General features: G+C 47.6%; 1 protein-coding gene across 3 annotated transcripts in view; it reads left to right on the forward strand.

Moving 5' to 3' along the window:
- Window positions 1-20,389: 20,389 nt before the first annotated feature.
- The window catches only part of CCNH (cyclin H), a 62,637-nt gene continuing 59,564 nt past the window's right edge, over window positions 20,390-23,462 (forward strand). For 2 of the 3 annotated variants that reach the window (XM_029573667.1, XM_029573674.1), the window contains exon 1: window positions 20,390-20,713. In XM_029573667.1, the coding sequence (XP_029429527.1) occupies window positions 20,597-20,713 (117 nt within the window). In that variant the 5' untranslated portion in view covers window positions 20,390-20,596. The remainder of the gene's footprint in view (window positions 20,714-23,462) is intronic. The other variant, XM_029573657.1, reaches the window with a different exon arrangement.

A 23,462-nucleotide genomic window follows, 5' to 3' on the forward strand; every position in this document is an offset into this window, starting at 1 on the left:
CCACCACAAACTATCATAGCGGGCAGAATAACATTTTTTTTTCCATGCTTGGAAGAAAATCACTACGGACCGCTGGGTATTGGACATAGTGCAACAAGGCTATCACCTTCATTTCACATCCCAACCACCCCTTCCCTCTCTGGTTTATACCAGGCAGAGCAAGAAGAACCAATCACACCTAGCACAGGAAATCACTCAACTACTCAAACAACGCGCAGTACAACCCATTCCCCATGCGTCATGGGACAAAGGTTTCTATTCCCCATATTTCCTCTTTCCCAAGAAAATGGGGGATTTTATTTTATTTATTTATTAGCTTTTATATATCGACATTCGTGGGTTCATCATGCCGGTTTACAATATAACTGAAGGAGGAAATTACAAAAAAACCAGGGTGGGGGGAGAGGGAGCAGATAGGAAGAGAGAAAGGGCGAGAGAAGAGAGGGAAAAACAGGAAGAGGAGAAAAGGAACAGTATCTGATGGAAAACAACAGAAGAACATAATAAGTAGCATTGCAAATTATACACTCAGTAAGGGACTGTGTATAACCTTATATAAATTATACACTCCAAAAATATTATATACAATAATAACAAAAAGTATTATATACAATTATATACATTATCTTTAACTAGTACATACAGGAGACACTATATATGACATTACAAATTATGCGTTCAGAAAGGCAACTATATATAGACTAACAGGGTTGCTATAGGGAAAAGTAAGATTTAAAGGATAGCAGAGGGGGTAAATAGGTATAAAAGGGTTACTATAGGGAAAAAGGGAGGGTTTAAGGACAGGGAAAGGGGTATAAATGGGGGTATATAAGGGATTTACGCCCTATCTTGGATTTGAGCGAATTGAACAAGTACCTGGTGAAGGAAAAGTTCAAGATGGTTTCCTTAAAATCCATCCTGCCTCTGCTGCAACCCAATGATTGGATGTGTGCACTAGATCTGAAGGATGCCTATACACACATCCCAATGCATCTGATGTCTTGGCGATACCTCTGTTTCCAATTCAATGGCAAACATTACCAATACAAGGTACTATCGTGTGGACTAGCGGCTGCATCCAGAGTGTTCACAAAATGCATGGCAGTGGTGGTGGCTCACTCAGACAACAGGAAATTCAAATATTTCCATACTTGGTCGACTGGCCATGATTCTTCAATATCACGTCACTCAAACGATACACTGTCTGCAGACATTGGGACTAGTGGTAAATTTCCAAAAATCCAGTCTCAACCCATCACTCTTCAGTTTATTGGAGCTCACCTAGTAACCCATCAAAGCAGAGCGTTCCTTCCACAAGACAGGAAAAACAAACTCAGAAAATTACTAAAGACCTTAAAGAGGACACTACGGCCGACAGCGCTTCAAATCCTTACAGTCCTAGGGCATATGGCAGCAGCCATATATACAGTCCAGAATACTCGCCTTCACATACGAAGGCTTCAATGGAGATTAAAAAGACAATGGTCACAACACCGTCAACCAATATCACAGGTTATTTCGCTAACTCTCGAGATGCAAGTGGACATAGATTGGTGGTTAAAAAGACGAACACTCGCCAAAAGGAGCCCTGTTCTGCGCTCAACCTCCCAATGTGGTTCTCACAATGGACGCTTCACACAAAGGTTGGGGAGCCCAACTCGATCACCTCAAAATGCAAGGACAATGGTTTCTCCGAGAAACCAAATACCAGATAAACCTTCTGGAACTCAGAGCTATCAGGAACACACTCAAAACCTTCCTTCCACAATTACAGGGCAGACGAGTAATGATCCGCACGCACAATCAAGTAGCCATGTTCTACATAACAAGCAAGGAGGGTCAGGTTCATGGATCCTTTGCAAGGAAGCGATCCTCATACTGGAGTGGGCAGCTCTTCATTCAATTCACCTCCAAGCGACTTACCTACCAGGAATTGTCAATACACGGGCGGTCAGGTTAAGTCGTATTTTTCACCCTCATGAATAGTCACTGCACCAACAATTGGCAGACAAGATTTTCCGCCGCTGGGGTAAGCCAGTCATAGACCTCTTCGCCACGGACCAGAACAAGAAAGTACGCAACTTTTTCTCACTAAGACACAGCCTTCACAGAATTGCACAAGATGCCTTTCTCATTCCCTGGTACAGAGGACTAATATATGCCTTTCCACTGATTCCTCTTCTCAATAACACTATTCAGAAGTGCATACAGGACAGGGCAGAGCTCATTGTGTTTGCACCAGCGTGGCCCAGACAACCTTGGTATGCCTACCTACTCAAGTTGTCCATAGATGGCCCAATTCAACTTGAGGATTGCAGCGATCTACTATCACAGGATCAGGGCTCTCTTCTACACTCCATGCACAAGTCATTACATCTGACTGTATGGAGATTGAGCGGTCATTACTAGCAGACATGGGCTTATCCTACACTGTACAGGACATCATACTTTCAGCTAGGAAGCCGTCCACACGACGTAATTACCAGTTCAAATGGAAAAGATACACTACGTGGTGTACCCAGCACCACTTTGACCTGTGACACTGCCAACCTGAAGAACTGTTAGAATACCTACATACATTATATGCAGCAGGGCTTGCTACAGCTTCCGTGAGAGTTCATTTGAGTGCTATTGCGGCATTACATGTCCTCCATAATGGTCAATCGATTTCCATGCACCCAATAGTTTCTCGATTCATGACGGGCCTAGCCCACCTTCGACCCCCAGTGACAAAACCAACAATTCCATGGAATTTAAACACTGTATTTGAACAGCTCATGCTATCTCCATTTGAACCTGTGGACTCTTCCCACATAAAATACCTTACGTGGAAGGTGGTCTTTTTGATAGCAGTTACTTCTGCACGTGGAGTCAGTGAAATTCAAGCATTAGTTCACTACAGTCCATACTTAGTATTCTACCACCATAAGGTTGTTCTTCGGATGCACCCAACTTTCCTTCCGAAAGTGATTTCAGCCTTCCACCTCAACCAATCTATTGAGCTTCCAATATTTTTTCCAAAACCGCATAAAAATGAGAGCGAAAGATTGCTACATACATTGGATTGTAAAAGAGCTCTAGCTTACTACAAAAGCAGAACAAAAATTGAGTCCAGACCTCTCAACTTTTCCTCACATTCAACCCAAATGCTCCAGGTTAACCTGTGGCCAAGAGAACTATCTCCAGCTGGATTATTCAGTGCATAAAATTTTGTTACAAGAGAGGGTTACAGCTCTCCTCCACACCAAATGCCCATCAGGTACGGGCAGTATACACTTCTACTGCTCACCTAAGTCACGTTCCGCCAATTGACATATGTAAGGTGGCAACATGGTCCTCTCTGCATACCTTTACAGCACATTACTGCCTGTACCAACAATCAACAGATGATGTCAAAGTGGGCAGGGCAGTACTCAATACCCTACAGACATAAACTTTAACACTGGCTGTCCACAATCATAGGTCACGCTACGGTTACAAACGAATAACAATACTTCCATAGCATGACAAGTTAGCTTGGGACTCCCAAGTCAGCATGGCTAAATCAGCCCTGCTATCAATGAGAAAAAGCAAGTTTGCTTACCGTAAATGGTGTTTCCGTAGATAGCAGGATGAATCAGCCATGCTGACCCGCCCACCTCCCTGGTCAGCCAGGTAAAGGACTTTAACTTAAGCTACTGCTATGTCACAGACTGAGGAGAATCTGCTTTTCCTGCGCGGGAACTCACGCGCAGCCGCACAGAGTTGAACTCTGTGTAACAGCTTTGGAAAGCTCCGCTTTCCCAGGCCTGACAGACAGCCCAAGATAGCATGGCTGATTCATCCTGCTATCTACGGAAACACCATTTACGGTAAGCAAACTTGCTTGTATGGGTCAGCTACCTCCATGCAGGGCATGGCATATACAGACAAACCTAACTCTTCAAAATAAGAGTTGAGGACAAAGAAGGCTAAAGGGTCTAACATTTGTTGCCCTTTTCCAATGAGCATGAGCAAGACTAGAAAAAATGTTTGAAAACCTAGGTACCAGTTGAAACTTTTAGCAACTTGGGGAAAACAAATCTATGTGTTCATTTTTTACATATAATTTGTCTTAATATTTTTTTCTTTGAATTTCTTTGCTCTCCCCTTCTGCATTTCTTTCCCCTCCCCTCCCCTTTTGACAGTTGCTTGGACAGGTCCCAGTACTAGATGCAGTGGGGTGGTACGCTTGATCTGGCACCAACTGCAGCAGTGGCTCTGGTGCAGCAGTGGTTCACCGGCCCTGGTGGCAGCTCCCCAGTTATGCATCCTTGCCTAGAAAGCACTTTGCCAATGCTGTATCTATGATCGATGGGATGTAGAAAAGAAAATTATTCCTTACCTGCTAATTTTCGTTCCTGTAGTACCATGGATCAGTCCAGACGGTGGGTTATGTCCCCCGTCCAGCAGATGGAGTCAGAACAGATTTTGAGGGTGTTACCATGTAAACCAGTACACCCTCTGCTGGAGCTCAGTATCACAAATAGCAAAGCCCAAGTACAGCAAAACACAATTTGGATCAAGTGCACTTTAACTATAAATGGAACAGAGAATATAACAAGAAAACGGCCAAAAATAGGCCAACAACAGCCAACTTGTAGGGAGCTGTGAAGATCAGGTAGAGAAAATTGAAAGAAAACAGTAGACAGCTACATTAAAGAACCCGAGCAGGAGACAAAATCCCAGTGGTGGGCGTCTGGACTGATCCATGGTACTACAGGAACGAAAATTAGCAGGTAAGGAATAATTTTCTTTTCCCTGTACGTACCAGGATCAGTCCAGACGGTGGGATGTACCCAAGCTTCCCTAATTCGGGTGGGTCCCTGAAAGACCTGCTCGGAGAACCTGATCGCCAAAGAGTCCCGATGCCGACGGCGTCAGGTGTAGTCGATAATGCCTCGAGAAGGTGTGCAGTGAATACCATGTCGCCGCACGACAACTCTCCTGAGAGAAGGCGGAACGAGAGTCCGACCAGGACGCCGCATGTGAAAGAGTGGAGTGAGTTACGACGTCCCGAGGCGGACCCCGACCCGCTCCGATGTAAGAGACATAAATAGCTTCCTGTATCCAGCGAGTGATCGACGTCGTCAATGCCTGCGACCAACCAGAGCCCAAACAAGTGATTGGATACTCGGAAGTCATTGGTAGCCTGCAGGTAGCGTAGCAAGGGGCGCTCGACGTCCAGATGACGAAGAGACCTTGGGTCCTTGTAGGCGAACGCAGGGAGATCCACCGTCTGATTGAAGTGGAAAGACGAAATCACCGGGAAACTCCCGAGTCCGAGAAGTGGAGATAAGGTTCCCGGCATGATAAGGCTTGCAGCTCCGGAATGCGACGTGCTGAACAGATGGCTACGAGGAATACCGCCTGGAGTGTAAGATCCTTGAGGGTTGCTCCGCGGAGTGGTTCAAAGGGCGAGCCCGACAAGGCCCGCAGGACAAGGTTGAGGCTCCAAGAGGGACAGGGATCCCTAACCGGTGGACATGGATGCGAACACCCTTGCGGAAACGTGCGATGTCCGGTTGCAGAGGAAGAGAGATGTCCTGCTGAATCGGGATGGTCAGAGCCGCCACTTGGACGCGGTGAATTATAGACGAGCCCCTTATCCAGGCCCTCCTGAAGAAACTGTAGAATCAGTGGTACCGTCGCCTCTGTGGGCCAAACCCCATGGTTGGATCACCATATCTCGAAGACCCTCCAAACTTGGACGTAGGCAACGGAGGTAGAAAGCTTATGAGCCCGCAGCATAGTCGAGATCACCGACTACGGGTATCCTCTGTGACGGAGTCGGCGCCGCTCAAAAGCCATGCCACAAGACAGAAAAGATCTGACGACTCGAAAAATACCAGACCCTGGTACAGTAGACAAGGAAGGTGACCTAGATGAAGCGGACCGACTGTCGCCAGCTGTAGAAGGTCTGCAAACCAGGGACGACGAGGTCACTCCGGGGTGACGCGGATCACGGCTCCCGGATGGTTTTCTATTCTGTGAAGAACCCTGCCCACCAGGGGCCAGGGGGGAAAGACATAGAGTAGCTGAGCTGAAGGCCCCGGGAGGGCTAGGGCATCCACCCCTTCAGCGCCACGTTCTCTCCTGCGGCTGAAAAAGCGGGAGGCCTTGGCGTTGTGAGAAATCGCCAGCAAGTCCAGGTGCGGAGGTCCCCATCGGCGAATCAGGTGGTGCATCGCTTGGTCGGAGAGAGACCAGTCTCCGGGATCCAGCTGTTGACGACTCAGGTAGGCCGCCTGAATGTTGTCCATCCCGGCAATGTGCGAGGCCGCGATCCGGACGAGATGAATCTCTGTCCATTCCAGCAGTAGCGTGGATTCGAGGGAGACCTTCATGCTCCTTGTCCCTGCTCGTCGATTGATGTAGGACACGTTGGTGGCGTTGTCTGAGAGAATCCTCACCTCTCTGTTCCGGACCATGGGAAGAAAACGCTGGAGCGCTAGGCGAACCCTGGTTTCCAGCCGATTGATCGGCCACTTCGCTTCCACTGGTGACCACGTCCCCTGTGTGGCGTTTCGGTCGCAGACGGCGACCCATCCCACGAGGCCGGCATCGGAGGTCACCACCACACAATTGGGCACCTCTAGCGAGATGCTGCGAGCCAGATGCGACGGGACCAGCCACCAATTCAGACTTTTCCTGGCGGTCGAGGGGTAGTATCACCTAATAATCCTGTGAAACTGGTTTCCAACGGGCGAGAAGAGACGCCTGCAGAAGTCGTATATGTGCAAATGCCCAGGGCACCCTGTTGATGGAGCTGCAGATAATTGCAGGTGGTGGGCTCTGACAATGCAGAAAACCGACGTATGCGTTCCGTCAAGGATTGGGCCTTGTCCGGGCGTAAAAACACCCTGCCCTGCCGCGTATCGAAGCTCGCTCCCAAGAAGTCCAAGCGTTGTGAGGGGACGCGGGAGCTCTTGGAGAGGTTTACCCCCCAGCCCAGGGAGCGGTGGGACCGAATGACCCTGGCTTCTACCGACTGCCCGTGGGTGAAGGACTTTGCGTGAACCAGCCAGTCGTCCAGATAGGGGTGTACTAGGAAACCATCCTTTTGTAGAGCCGCCGCCATCACGACCATGATCTTGGTGAAGGTACGAGGAGCGGTTGTCAAGCCGAAGGGCAGCGCCCTGAAATGAAAATGCTGTCCGAGAATCTTGAAGCGGAGGTACCGCCGGTGAGCTGGAAGGAATGTGTAGATATGCTTCCGTCAGATCCAGGGAGTCAAGAAACTCTCCCTGGTGCACTGCTGCAATCACCGACCGCAGCGTTTCCATGCGAAGCCGGCTGACTCGAAGGGATCTGTTTACCTCCTTCAGATCCAGGAGAGGCCGAAAGGAACCGTCCTTCTTGGGTACGACGAAGTAGATGGAATAAAGTCCCAAGGCCACCTCGCCGACGGTGACGGTAACAATGGCCCCTATCTTCCGCAGCCGGTCTAGGGCTTGTTGAACCGCCATCCTCTTGAGATCTGAACTACAGGGGGAGAAGCGAACCTGTCCCTCGGAGGGCGGACGAACTCTAAGGTGTAGCTGTTCCTTATAGAGTCCAGGACCCACTGGTCTGTGGAGATGTGTACTCACTCCTCGAAGAATTCCACGAGCCGTCCCCCGAGTGGGGGAGTGGGCTGCCCCGGCATCATAGAGTGGAGTTTGGGGTAGAGTTCCCCTGCCCCGAACCGTCTCGTGTGGGCCTCCTTCCATGAAAGGAACGCGACCAGGGTTGAGACCTGGCGGTGGCTGTCCGCAGGACAGACTGCCGGTAAGACCTGTAGCGCCGCTGCGCCCTTGCCCTGGTTCTGGCCGAGGCAAAGGACCGGAAGGAGCGTTGACTATCCTCAGGAAGCTGGTGTGCAGCCTTCTCCCCTAGGGACTTGATGATTTGAACCAAATGCTCTCCAAACAAAAACTGTTCCCGGGAGGAAGGGATCCAAGGCTCAACTTGGAGGATGTATCTGCCGCCCAGGTACGGAGCCACAGAAGCCGCCGGGCCGCTACAACAGATACCATGGATCTTGCCAGCACTCGAAAAATGAATCATACAGAACATCCGCCCCGTACGCTGTAGCAGCCTTCAGGCGGTCCTCCTGGGCGGTTTCTTCGGGAGAAAGATCCCGAGACGGGAGGAGTGCTGGAAACCCAGCGCAGACTGGCCCGCTGTGCTAGCGAGCTGCACCTGACAGCTCGCATCCCTAGGGTAGAAGAAAACTCAAACACCCGTTTGAGGAAATCTCCAGTTTGCGGTCCTGAGCATCCTTCAGGGCCGCTCCGCCCGTGACCAGGATGGTAGTTCTCTTAGTTATCGCCGGAAACGCTGAACCCACCTTGAGAACCTTGATGAGATCCAAAAAACCCTCAGGCAGCGGGTACAATTTTCTTCCATGGCACGTGTGACCTTTAGGGATGTTTCAGGAGCGTCCCACTCCCTGGTGAGAAGCTGCAGGAAAGAATCATGTATGGGACAGGCCCGCGCCCTCGGCTGTAGGGCGGCAAGAACTGGATCCCCTATTCTTGGAAGACGTGGCGACGGCAGGAGCCACTGGAGCTGGAGGGTCCGTTGGTGGATCAAGGTCCAGCTCCTAAAAAATCTGTGGGATGAGCTCCACCAGCTCCTCCCGCTGGAAGATCCGCAGGACGCGAGGATCGTCACCGTCCGACTGCCCATCCTGGTGCGCTGGGTCTGATAGGTCCGGGAGGTCAGCTCCTGCCGGCGCAGCCGCCCCCGTAACACGGAGCCGGGGTGGCAACCCAGGGGCCTCCGAGGGAGAACCCCCCGGGCCCTCCGGTTCCTGTAAGTATGCACTGTGAAGTAGCAGGATAAATTCAGGAGAAAACAACTGCATACTGGGCAGAGGCCCTGTGGGGGAGGATCCTCCATGGGTCCCTGATCGGGCAAGTCCCCCTCCGGGGATAGAATCAGGTGGGAGACTTCCCGATACTCCCCTTCCCTTGCTGAAGCCCTTGTCGCATCCTGAGGAAATTCTAAAATGGCCGCCTTTCTCGCCAATGGCGGCGAAGTGGCCGGCCCACACCGCCCGGGTCGCGGGGAGGGGAAGAAAGCAAAAGCGTCTAGAAGCCGGGAGGTGCCTTCCCCTCTGGGGGAGGGCACCGCACACATATCCCCTCCCACGAAATGCGGGACCACGGCTCGCCGCAGGCCGCGCACCGCAACAGCCGCGGCATGACTACCGCCGTGGAAAAAGAGCCAAATGCCTCGGGGGGGGGCTGAGGGCTGGGAAAGTGCCGCGGGGGGGCCCGGAACGGCCTGCGCAGCCCGCCTGCGAGGTCCCTGGCCGCCGGAGGATTTCCCTTCCCGGCGCGAAAAAGCCTGCGAAAAGGAGCCACCGGGCCGCAGGACCGTCAGCAATCGAGTGGAGAGGCCGGCACCACCAGCATCCACGAGGCACTGTGTTCGAGCTGGGGAAAGAAAACCTGTAAAAAATAAAAACCGGCAACTTACCCCGAGGAGGAGAAGAGACAGCCAAGGGAGGCCGAACAGAGAAGAGACACGCCTCCCCAAAAGTTGAAACTTTTTTTTTTTTTTTAAATAACTTTAAACTTGATCCAAAAAGCCAGAAAACAAGTGACAGAAGAAGGAAACAGAAAATAAAGATTAAGATCCTGTCACCCTGGGGGAGCCACATGATCCCCCAACTTTCATCTGCTGGAGTCAGAAAGATACTGAGCTCCAGCAGAGGGTGTACTGGTTTACATGGTAACGCCCTCAAAATCTGTTCTGACTCCATCTGCTGGACGGGGGACATAACCCACCGTCTGGACTGATCCTGGTACGTACAGGGAACAGTGGTTCTGAATCCAGTCCTCAAATGTCCCCTAAACAGTCTGCTTTTCAAGATATCCACAATGAATATGGATGAGAAATACTTGCATGCACTGCTTCCATTATATGCCAGAAAAACCTGCGATCCCAAAACACAGGCCTCCTTATCATACCCCACACAAAACTAGCACACCTTACCACCACCAGACAACATACCTTCTCTGTAGCTGGCCCCACCCTCTGGAACAAACTGCCTTCCCAACTCAGACTGGAACCCTCCACCCAATCTTTCAAAAAGCAATTGAAAACATGGCTTTTCCAAAAAGCCTACCAACACCCCACCTAACCCCTCCCCCCCCCCTTGCTCCACCTCCCCCCCTACCTCCCCTCACCCCATTTCTCCCTCTCCCATACACTCTAGCCTCCCATTTAAATCTGGTTCATGTCACCCCGTACATACTCCATCTACCGCCTCTACATTATAAATTTTGCATGTTCTGACTCAGGTTGTCCCCATCATATCCTTTATACCTACCTTATTCTTGCTCAACTTGCTTAACTTACCTGTTTCTATCACTAAGGTTTTTTGCCAAATGTTATAAAGTTTGTTATAATGTTCCCCTCTTAAAGTTAATGTTACAATGTATAAATTGTATCCAGTCATACTATTCCTCTGTTATAATGTGAACCGATGTGATGTACGCCAACGAATGTTGGTATATAAAAGCAAATAAATAAATATGCAAATATATCTCATGTATATTCATTATGAATATCCTGAAAACCAGACTAACTACAAATCCTGAGAATTGGGTTTAGAACTTTTTGTGTAGAAGGTGTAAACATGCCAGAAGTAGAATGTATGAAGGCAGAATTCACACTATTATGTTATGATAATAGTGCAGAATAAATGATGGAGTGATAAAGTCCTTGTATGTAACATATAAGACTTCAGTTCCCAGTGAACTGAACCTCGCTGTGCTGTACTGATGTATAAAAGGGATTGTGAGGTTATGAGGTAATGATAGCAGGGCAGGGATTATAATGTATGCATAAAGAAAATTTATGCCTAGTGTCCTATGAAAGTTGTCTCTTGATGGAAAGATGTGAGCAACGAACTGAATATCTTTTGTTAGGTCTATTCTGATTATTTTATTTTATTTGCTGAATATCTTGTGAATAGGTTTTAAGTCTTAAAGGCACAGCATGACATTGAATTTAAATCTAGGAAGTTTTGCTTGAATTTAGGAGTCCCCAAATGTAATCCTATCAATAATGATCCTTAACAAGAATAAAAAGATAAATATTCTCACTAAATATCTAGTCATTAATAAAAGCAAGGAACCATGTACTAAGAATGAACACAGAATAAGAACAAAAAAGGTTTGAATGATCCAACTATAAACAACTAGGGAACATAAAATGTTTCAAAATTGTCACAAGAAATAAAAAAGAACTGATATTTAGTATTATTGTCTTTTAAGTTTGCTATCTTATGTCACTACACTTGATTTTAGCCAAATACTTTGGCATTTGCAATTTTTAATGGCCAAATAAAGCATTTTCATAGTCTGCAAACTTTTACACTTGATTGGTTACTACTAGTGATTAATAACTCTTCACAGTTAGTTATGAAAATGAGATTATAATGCTAGTGAAATTAACATTGCATTTCTAATTTTCTTGTCTTCTAAAAATATGCTCAGCAAGCATTCCTGCAGTTCATAATTAAATTGGTGTACTTATCTTCAGACTTCGGGTTCTATTTTAATTTTCATTTGTTCTACAGTCTTCCTGATTTATATTGCTTTTTTTTGTGGTTGTACTATTTTTTCCAGTTTATGATAATTTCATGTGAGTAGCTGTTCAGTTATAATGTGCTACCTGATTTATTTAATGTTATATAAGGAAAAGGAATGTTAGAAGACTCTTCCCTTGGAAAAAAGCATCAACTTCAAATCTCCAGTATGTTCACTGTATACTCATTCAAAATGCACTGAAACCATAGAGGCAGATTTTCAAAGGGATACGTGCGTACCCCCAGAAAACCTGCCCCAAGCTCCCCCTGCGCGCACCGAGCCTATGTTGCATAGGCTGCCGGCGTGCGCAAAGCCCCGGGACGCCCGTTAAGTCCCGGGGCTTTCCTGGGGGGGCGTGTCGAGGCGTGTCACAGCCGGCGCGTGATAAGGGCGTTCCGGGGGCGGGGCTGTGGGCGTGGTTCCGGCCCGGGGGGTGGCCGCGGCCTCCGGACCAGCCCCCAGACCGGAACATGGCGCGCCAGCAGCCGGCCCGGGGCAGGCATAACTTTGGGAATAAAGGTTAAAATCACTTCTGCAAACAGCGCATCACTCCAGGTCTCTGCGCTGTTTGCAGAAGTGATTTTAAGCATTGCTGACAATCACTGACTGTATATTGGGAGAGAAATGCAATACTGAGATTTTTTCACGACTGTGGAGTGTTTAAGCCCCTGAGGCAGCGGTTTTTGAACCGCGAAACTCGGCCTGAGTCGGGCAATTTTGAACAAGTCTCTGTTTTAATAAACAATTGAAAAAGATCCAGGCATCTATTTTTGTGTTTATCCTTATCCACTATGATGCCTGGATCTTTTTCCTGGGTGGTAGCTCCTAATATGGAACCTAACATCGTGTAACTACAGCAATGGTTATTTTTCCCTATATGCAACACCTTGCACTTGTCCACATTAAATTTCATCAGCCATTTGGATGCCCAATCTTCCAGTCTTGCAAGGTCCTCCTGTAATGTATCACAGTCCGCTTGTGATTTAACTACTCTGAATAATTTTGTATCATCCGCAAATTTGATAACCTCACTAGTCGTATTCCTTTCCAGATCATTTATATATATTGAAAAGCACCGGTCCAAGTACAGATCCCTGAGGCACCCCACTGTTTACCCTTTTCCACTGAGAAAATTGACCATTTAATCCTACTCTCTGTTTCCTGTCTTTTAACCAGTTTGTAATCCACAAAAGGACATCACCTCCTATCCCATGACTTTTTCGTTTTCTTAGAAGCCTGCTCCCCAGTTGCTTGCAAAATATAATTTATCCTGTGACAGCACTAGGGATGTATAAATTGGCAGCAACTCAGCCGAACCCTGTCTTGGGTCCTCAGAGTCATGGTTAAAAATTAGTTTGACCTAACTTTTCCATGATTCTGAAGTTCACTATGGTGTAACATCACCTTTTTTTTTTTTTTTAAATCATCCTGCTACACCAGTCCAGACTAATGAGTTACCTCCACTTACTAGTAAATGGAGATAGAGAAGACGCCCTTTTTTCAGTGACATCATCACTTGGTATACAAGCTGGTGCTGCACCAGCATTAATATTTCTCTATCTCCAGCAGATGGAGGACAGACATTGGTCTGGTGCAGTAGAATTTCTTTGCTCCTAACTCCCTGGTGTAGCTTGCTCCTGGGGAAACAGCTTGCATGCTGTTTTCCCTGGTACAGAAGGATCTCAGCAACTAAGACATCAATTTTTGAGGTTGCTCCCCTAGTGGAGCAGACCTGGATTGTAGCTCCAAAGAATCCCTTTGGGGTCTGGTTGAGCAGTAGTCCAGATCATGATTCCCGAATTCCCTTCAGGGCCTGGGTGAGCAGTGGCCCAAATTGTGACTCCCAGGTTCCCTTTGGGATCTGATTGAACAAGGCCTAGTTGAGACAAGAAGTCTGGTAAGGGAGGCCTTTGGCAGATCCCCCTCTATCTGAGGCTTGTGTCTGTGAAAATAGGTAGCAGTAGCAAAATGCTTTTATTAAAAAAAAAAAAAAGAGTTCAGTGATTGCTTATGACCTGGTATTTGTATGCCAGGAAATGGCTTTGTGTTTTGTCTCGTCAGCCTAAGTCTTGAGTGTGATAGCTCAGAGAGGAATATTCTTTAGCAGTGACTTTCTGCTGGAGTTGATTAGACTCAAGTCTTTTTTCATATCTCTAGTCATTTTACCCTAGCGGACAGTCATCCTGTTTATGCTGATCTTCCTGCAAAAGGGTTTTTGAGAAGGGTTGAGCCCCTAATTTCCTGGGGGTGCCAGTTTCAGCTATTTCATGGTATAGGCATCAGATCTGGGGCATTCGGTGTTAAGCGTATTTGCCCTCCTCTTGGAGCTCCAGTACCCCAATGAAATCTGGATCTGGTTCTTAGAACTCGTCTCCTCCACACATTCTCAAAGGATATTCCTTAAAGGTGTCATCCTTTTTACCCAAGGTAATTTTTGCCTTCAGTTAAACAGGCAATTTATCTTCCAGTGTCCCATAAAGGGGAATGTGATGGTAAGAATAGTCTCTCTCCCTATTAAAGGTTCTTTGAACCTTCCTCAGGTATTTAAAAGATGGCTAAACCCTTTCAGCTACAAGAGAGGCCGTTATTCAGCAGACCTCAAGGGAAAAGGCAGTTCATAATTCTTATTATCTATGTAAATCAAGCAGATGATCCCTTCAGCCTTTATTAAAGGGTCAACAGGTTCCGAAGATGCTTTGTGCTCATTCTAAAAGGGTGCAGGCTTCCTTTTGAGCAGAGTCTACAGCACCTGCTCCACAGGAGCCACATAGATTTTATGTTCTCTCATAGACTCTATGGATTAGATGTACAAGCCAAGAGAAATATTGCATTAAGACCATAAGAACATGCCATACTGGGTCAGACCAAGGATCCATCAAGCCCCGCATCCTGTCTCTAACAGTGGCCAATCCAGACCATAAGAACCTGGCAAGTAACTAAAAACTAAGTCTATCCCATGTTAATGTTGCTAGTAATAGCAGCGGCTATTTTCTAAGTCAACTTAATTAATAGCAGGTATTGGACTTCTCCAAGAACTTATCCAATCCTTTTTTAAACTCAGCTAACCACATCCCTGGCAACAAATTCCAGAGTTTAATTGTGAGTTGAGTGAAAAATAACTTTCTCTGATTCGTTTTAAATGTGCCACATACTAACTTCATGGAGTGCCCCCTAGTCCTATTATCCAAAAGAGTAAATATCCGATTCACATTTACCCGTTCTAGACCTCTCATGCTTTTAAACACCTCTATCATATCCCCCCTCAGCCGTCTTTTCTCCAAGCTGAACAGTCCTAACCTCTTTAGTCTTTCCTCATAGGGGAGCTGTTTCATCCGCTTTATCATTTTGGTTGCCCTTCTCTGTACCTTCTCCATCGCAAATATATCTTTTTTGAGATGTGGCAACCAGGTGCATTATGACATTTTCCGTTTTGTTAACCATTCCCTTCCTAATAATTCCTAACATTCTGTTTGCTTTTTTGACTGCTGCAGCACACTGAGCCAACAATTTCAAAGTATCATCCACTATGATGCCTAGATCTTTTACCTGGGTGGTAGCTCCTAATATGGAACCTAACATTGTGTTACTGCAGCAAGAGTTATTTTTCCCTATATGCAAACCTTGCACTTGTCCACTATACATTTCCTCCCAAGCTGTGCAAAATACAAACATATCAGAGATGCACATTTCCCAAAGATGACAAAATTAAAAAAAATAAATTCCACAAAAGAAAAAGCAGGGACAACCCCGGCATGATGTACCCACGAATGTCGGTATATAAAAGCTAATAAATAAATAAATAAAACTCTGTATAATCCTGGAGAAAACAGCAGTTAAGCAGTGAAATCTGTGCATCCTGCCATTAGGCCAGAAATGTAATCTGACCAGGGATAATATGGGCCAGCACAAAAAGATGAGAATTACCCTTGTACTTTCTGTAACCTGTAATTTTCTTTACTGATATTATTATTTTGTAATATTTCTTCCCCTCTTTATTTTAATTATCTTGTGTATCACTTTGGCAACAAATGGAGAACTGTCACACCAATAAAATCTAATAAATTACTAGTTATGGTATGGCAGATTTGTTATACAGGTGCTGAATGTGTTTTCTTGCAGGATTTTGTGTTTGTTATTATTGCAACTGTACAAAATAAGGCCCTCTGAAGCTATAATAAATGTCCAGAATCCTCTCAACTCAACCCAACCCAACTCCATAGTATACAGATCAGTCCAGACTAGTGGGTTAATGCATCCCTACCAGCAGATGGAGGCAGAGAACAAAACTTGGGGACACTGCTACATAACAGAGAGTGCCACCTGCAGTCCCTCAGTATTGACCTGTACACAAGCCAAAAAGTAGACCCTCTTCCCCACATTTTTAGGCAAACTGGAAAAAATCTAACCTAGGGTTGGAAACCCCTGAACTGGCAAGCCAAACAATACACAAAATCAGTCTTTCGGCTGCAACAATGGGTGGGTCTCTGGACTGATCTATGGTATTACAGGAACAAAAATTAGCAGATAAGAACCAATTTTCCTTTCCCGTACATATCCAGATCAGTCCAGACCAGTGGGATGTACCCAAGCACCCCTATACCAGGCAGGCACCTGAAAGACCCGCTCTTAACGCACTCTCACCACAAGACGCATCCTCCTGCGCTCGAACATCCAAATAGTAACACTTGGTGAAAGTATGTAATGAAGACCACACTGTAGTCTTTCATACCTCCTGAGGAGACACCAACTGACATTCCGCCCAGGAAGTTGCTTGTGCCCGAGACGAATGCGCCTTGAGACCTGCCAGAACTTCACGACCCTTACAAATATAGGCTGAACAAATGGTCTCCTTCAGCCATTTAGAAATCGTGGCCTTAGAGGCTTTCTTGCCTCTTCTTGATCCGCCGAACAACACAAACAGGTGATCCGACCTCCGAAAACTATTAGTGACTTTCAAATAACGCAACAGAGTGCGACGCATATCCAGGAGATGCAGATCCCTACCCTGAGGAGACCCACATGACAATCCGGAAAGGCCGGCAGCTCAACCATCTGATTCACATGAAAAGAAGATACCACTTTTGGCAAAAAGGAGGGAACCATATCCGCCTGTACACTGTCCACTCCCGCAATGTGTGAGGCTGCAATCCCCTCAAGATGATGCTCAACCCACACAAACAAAAGTTGTGTGGGTGCAGCATTATCACCCAAGCAAAAGCACGACTCTTTGTTCCTCCTTGTCGATTGATGCATACCACTGTCGTCACATTGTCTGAAAACACTCGTCTCCAGATGACTGATCGACCAAGACGCTTCTGTCGTTGACTAAATCCCCTGGGGAGACCAACCCAGGCACACCGCTTCCCAGCCCTTGAGGCTGGCATCTGTGGTGACCATCAACCAGTCCGGGGGCTCCAGGTCCACTCCTTTCTCCAGGTTGCTCCTCAATAGCCACCACGAAAGACTGAATCTGGATTCTCCTTGCAGAGGCAATGGCAGATGATACTCGTCCGACAATGGATTCCACCTGGACAACAGAGTTCTCTGTATAGGACACATGTGAGCAAAGGCCCATGGAATCAAATCCAAAGTCAAGGCCATGGAGCCCAGAACTTGCAGGTAGTCCCAGACCTTTGGCACTGACAGACTCAAAAGTCACTGCACTTGCAACTTCGTCAACCTGTCTACCATCAGCAACACCCTGCCTTGGTGGGTATCAAAATGGGCCCCTAGATACTCCAATTATTGGGACGATACCAGGTGACTCTTTGTCGCATTGATCACCCACCCCAGACAACTGAGGGTGTTCATTACGTGCTGCACTAACTGACTGCACTCTTCCTCCGTCTTTGCCCAAATAAGCTAATCATCCAGATATGGATGTACCAGAATCCCTTCCCGACTCAGGGCTGCCGCCATGACTACCATCACCTTTGTGAAGGTTCGGGGAGCTGTAACCAACCCAAAGGGAAGAGCCCAAAACTGGAAGTGTCATCCCAGCACCATAAAACAGAGAAACTTCTGATGGTCTTCCCAAATGGGAATATGTAGATAGGCTTCGGTCACATCCAGGGACGCGAGGAATTCTAATTTTCAGACCGCCGCTATTACAGTACGTAGTGCCTCAATCCGGAAACGTGGTACTCGCAAAGCTATATTTACCTTTAGCAAATCCAAAATAGGATGGAATGTACCCTCTTTCTTTGGCACCACAAAATAAATGGAGTACCTCCCCCGTCCCTGTTCGCTCAGCGTAACCGGAGTGATGGCCTCTATGCTTAACAACCTTTGCAGAGTCTGTTTACTGTGCCCTTTTGCTGCAAGACGAACAGTGGGACTCCAGAAAGGCCTCTCTGACCAGGCGCGAAAATTCTAAGATGTAACCCTCTCTTATGATGGCCAGCACCCACCAGTCCGCAGTGATCATGCTCCAATCCTCGTAAAAACGGGACAACCTGTCCTTTACCACTTCCAGTGAGGAGTGGATGGGCCTGGCTTCATTGCGAGGCCTTACCTCCTCCAATCCCCTGACCAGAGGTGCCTCTGGAGGATCTGCCGGTGCCCTGAAAGGGCTGCTGATGAACTGATGATTGCTTCAACCCCAAGGTCGCGGCCCCTCTTCCAGGATAAAACCTCCTTGAATCCCAAAACCAGGATCGGGGTAGAAATACCTTCTTAGAATTCTTCTTATCCTCAGGCAAACTGTTTCCCTTGGATTCCCAGAGGGACTTCATCGGCTGATCCAGTTCCTCCCTGAACAGCAATTTTCCCTTAAAGGGGAAATTACACAGCTGTGCCTTGGATGCCAAATTTGCTGACCAATTGCGTAACCAAAGATGCCAGTGCGCTGAAACTGCCAAGACCATACTCCTGGAGGAGGTACGCACAAAATCGTACAGTGCATCAGCTACATAAGCCACTCCAGCTTCCAGCTGAGCCGACTGGACGGGACTGATCATCCCGCTAGGTGCCTGCTCCTGCGACTTCTGAATCCAGCATAAACAGGCCCACTGCATCATACTAGCACACACCATGGCTCGAAGGCTTAAGGCAGACACCTCAAACGTGCGCTTCAACTGAACCTCCAACGTGTGGTCCTGCACATCCTTAAGTGCAGCCGAACCTGCAACTGGAATCATGGTCTTTTTGGTCACAGACGAGACTGCCACATCTAACTTAGGTGTCTTTAGACGTTCCAAATGTTCATCCATCAAAGGATAGAGCTTTGCCATAGCCCAACCGACCTTTAAGCCTGCCTCTGGAAAATCCCACTCCCAACTTATTGTATCTTCCTAGGCAATGGAAAGGCCGCAGGCGGACCTTGCAGTCCATTTAGGACCAGATTGACAACCTCATTATCCGACTCCTCCTGAGTCTGCTTAAAACGCAATTCCTCCAACACTTAAGGAATGAAAGGCTGCAGTTCCTCCTTCTTAAATAGCCGGATCACCCAAGGGTCATCCCCCTCCGGAACGGTTTCAAGATCCGGATCATCCTTACTCAAATCAGGATCCAGAAGCTGACCCCCATCAGGATCCTCTCCCTGCGGTAACACCAGATCCAAAGACTCATCCAAACTATCCAGGTCCCTGGAGTGTTTGCCTGCTCTAAATCACCTGAAATGTCCTCCGATGCCATCCTCGTTTTTTTGGGTGAGCCGGAATGATGCATCCTGGATCTCTTGACTCCTACCCCCTTCCTAGCCAGGAAGGCCCTGTGGGGAGAAATCCTCCGGATCGTCCATCTCCTGAAGGAAGAGGTTGTCCTCCGAATCTGCTCCCTCCTCATGGTCACCCTCAGCATCCTGCACCACAGGAAAAAGAGGAGGGGGAGAATTGCTGGTGCCCTAGCCCAGAACAGCCCCCACACCATGATCCTCGCAGGCCCCTCTCCCCTGCACTACAATCGCAACTCCTGAAGCGTGGAAAGATTTTCCTGACTTTGACCCCCCCACCAGATCCCTCTGCTCTGAAGCACAACCTGTGCATAGGAAGTGGGAATCAAGATGGGACAATCAGGGCCACAGGCCCTGCACGTGGCCACACAAGGTGTCGCCATGGCGCCAAGCAGCCATACCTCCGCGCAGTCAAAACCTTGCCTTTAACAAGCAGGCCACACCATGAGGGAGCTCGACTGGCCTGCACGCTCGCAAGCAGCATGCGCCGGAGCCACAGCAGGCCGAGGAATGCGCCAAAATCAAGTGGCACAGTCAAAGTTTTCCCGCAGGGGAAAAAACATCAAATCATGACAGTTGCCCCTCCTCCTCCTACGGCACTCGATAGTTCCCGCTGCCTAAATGTCCCGATCTGCGCTATCAGAGTCTCCGTTACCACAGGCTAGCACAGCCAGGGGCATCCAAGCCCCTATTTGCCTGGCTTCACTCAAGGGATGGCCCACAAAGGAACCTAACACCTCGAGAAGCTGCTCAACTTCTAACGTCCAAACTCCAACTCTCAATCAGGACTGCAGGTTTTGCACATCTACCAGCTGCTGGAGACAGAAATACTGAGGGACTGCAAGCAGCACTCTCCGTTATGTAAAAGTGTCCCAAACGTTTGTTCTCTGCCTCCATCTGCTGGTAGGGATGCATAAACCCACTGGTCTGGAATGATCTGGGTATGTACAGGAACTTTGCTTTCAGCCTGTAACATAAGCATGACAGTTACTAGATACCAGCGACTTCTTGCCCAAATCAAATATGCCTGCAGAATGTCTCACGTGATCAGAGCGCAGCCTCCCCCCAATTAGAGCTTTCGAAAATACAGGAATTTCCTCTCGCTGCCTCCGAGGCCTCATTCGCTTGCGGCGATAGGCGGGAGACGGAGAGCTACTCCGCGAGAAGCGGGCCCTCCCCCCGTCGGCTCCGTGACGTCAGACGCTCACCCGGACGTCTTCCGCGGCGCGCGAGTGGCAGGGGCTAGAGAGAGAGTAGCGAGCGATCTGCGGCTGCTGCTCAGCCCCGGTCTGCGAGGAGGCGGCGGCGGCACGCCATGTATCACAGCAGCACCCAGCGGCTGCACTGGACTTTCACCAGCGAGCAGGAGCCGGGGCGTCTCCGGGCCCAGGCGAACGCCAGGGTCAGGGCCAAAGTCTCCGCCGTTGGCAAGGTGAAAACAACAAAAACGCCACAGAACTTTTGTGATCAATTCGGAGTTGAGCTAAGATGGAAGGGGAAGCGGGATCGGAGTATAGGGAGCACGCTGGAAGTCAAACAGCGGGGGCGGGGGGAAGAAAAGCACAGATATTAAATAGCTATGTAGATCCCGTTTGAAGTTGTCGGAAGTAGAACATGGAAATGAGGTAGGAACAGAATATGACAGAGATAGATAGTAGAGGACCACAAGGCCCAGCCAATCGGCTCGTTTTCCCTTGTCAATGCTCTTGGGTCATATTACCTGCCGAATCGGCTACCACAGAGATGGACCGCAGCATCGGGAATGATTCCATGGTTTCAGATCCTGGATGGAGAATCCTAATCATCTGTGTGTCATAGGTTGTAAACACTAAGAAATGTCTGAAATTGTGGATGTTTTTTTTTCTTAAACTGCGTTTACATGTACTGGACAGAGAGAGAGCAGTTGCAGTTTCTCTGTGAATCTCTGTTAAAACAATTATTTTTACAGTGATACAAATTTTGGGAACCTAAGAGACCTTAGATTTTTACAGTTCTACTAATAACCATAAAAAGAAATAACCTTTCCCCTTTATAAGATGTAAAAAAAAATTTTAAGAACACACAAATTAAATAACTGTGAGAGTGCAGAAAATACATGTAGTAGCTGCGAGCCAGGCTAAAAAGACACCCAAATCCTAGGTGGCAGAAAAGTACTTAGAAAAGCTTGGTAGTAAAATTGTTTGCTTATATATGTATCAACATTTTAACTAGTGTAATAATTTTCTCTGATTACTTGGGTTCCTTTTTGACAGTGTAATTTGTTCAGTTGCACATGCAGATGAAACAGTCATTCCACCTTATACCCTCTGCTTCCCTTTCCCAAAATCTAGATATTAATCTCATTAAAGAGAAAGTCCTTAAATTGGGGCAGGCAGCTCTAGTCCTCGAGAACCTGAAAAGAATCTGATTTTCAAGGTAACTAACATTATGTATATTCACTGGCTTTTTAAACCAGGCATGGAAATGATCTTAGAAAACTTAGGGGCCAGCCAAAATCTTTAGGAACTGGAGGAAAATACTTTTTTAATCTTATTTTTCATGATTTTTTTGTTCTCATCTAACCATCTTACCTTTTTTGCCTCCCACATCCTCTCTTCTGCAGGATGACAGATGAACCTAATCCCTATTTATACTGCTGCTAGCCCTGGCTCTTCTGCCCAGTGGCATGTGCTGAACTTTAGACACCCACGTGCCTGTTATTTTTCCAGCTATACCTTAGATCAAATGTTTGTAAATATTTCATGCATGTTTATTGTGGGTGTATTTTAAAAATCTGACATATTTGAAACTTTCAAAGACTGGAGTTGCCTGCTCCTACCCTAAATAGTGACAAATTTCTTGGAAGAGCTTGAAAATTTGTAAAGAAAACATGATTTATGCACATAACATATGACTTAGGTGCACAAAAAATGCTTTCTGCACTAAATCTACTCCACCTCTGACTAGGAGTTGTTTCCATCGTTTATAAAAATATGATGATTTGCTTGAGAGGACACAAACCTGTTCACACATGCACATTTTTTACTGGAAAACTCCTTGGTGCACTGAATAAGAAAGTATCCACCTAGGTGATTATTATTATTATAAAGTTTCTTAGCATTCATATGGGTTAAGCCACACCAGTGGGTTATGCACCTCTACCAGCAGATGAAGATGGCGCAAAGCTGACCTCACGGTATATATACCCCTGCGCTTTCATCAGCCCGCCAGTATTCTCCATCTCCAGCAGATGGTGGATGTCCATCTCCCTAGTGCGGATTGTTTGAAAAAAAAAATACTTTTAGAAGGAAAATTAATTTGCCCTGCTCTCCTGTGGTGATACCTTCAGTCGAATTTTCCTGAGATGATATCTGCGGATCTCTCCCTCAGTATAGTGCCTTGGTCCGGTAGCTGGTTTTCTGGCGTGGACTTAGCAGTAGAGAGACAAACAGCAGGAAACAGAGTGCAGCAGTACAGGCCTTTTCCCTCTCCCCCTGCCGCTGGAGACTGGCTCTGTACTTGGCTGGGACCAGCTGAGCTCAGGTAAAGAGTAAATATATATAAAAAGAAGGGGAGTTAATTTTAGGGATTCCTTGCCCCCGACGTCCATTCCTGTCTCTGGGGCAGCCGGGGGACTCGTGGCAGCTTAGTGGGTTGAGCAGCCTTTTTGGCTAGGCCTCGCTCTCAGGCTTCGGTGAAACGCCATGTGGTAGGCTGCAGTGGAGTTTGCGTGCTTTTCTATACACGTCTGCCATGAAACAGTGACTGACATTGGTTCATGTGCGTCTGGGCGCTCGGGGGGTGCCTAGGTTTTGGGCATCCATAGTGTGCGCTTATTGGACAGAGCTTGTTTTTGAGCGCTCTATCCAGGCTCACTTGTGCGGGCGCGCAGCTGAGCGCACAATTGTCAGACACTTTTGGGAGTATGCTGCTAGCAGGTGTTCATTCATGGTGCCGGTAGCAAAGATGCCTAATGTTGCGCCGGCCAAAGGGCCAGGGTGGGGTTGACGCAACCCGAAGGAAGGATTCCCCGGGTCCCCACCGTCAGCAGGCGGAGTGGGCTGATGGACGGAGCCTGGCTGGTGCTTCACCAATACCAGCCCTCGTTCCCCGTGGGTTGAGCCTTTGGGTGCTGGGGCCGGCTGGACTTAGGTGGGCTTCCGTACGTCGTCGTCGATGGAAAGATCGAGGTCAGCCCAAAG

This window comes from Rhinatrema bivittatum, chromosome 1 (assembly GCF_901001135.1).
Source record: "Rhinatrema bivittatum chromosome 1, aRhiBiv1.1, whole genome shotgun sequence".
Lineage (NCBI taxonomy): Eukaryota > Metazoa > Chordata > Amphibia > Gymnophiona > Rhinatrematidae > Rhinatrema > Rhinatrema bivittatum.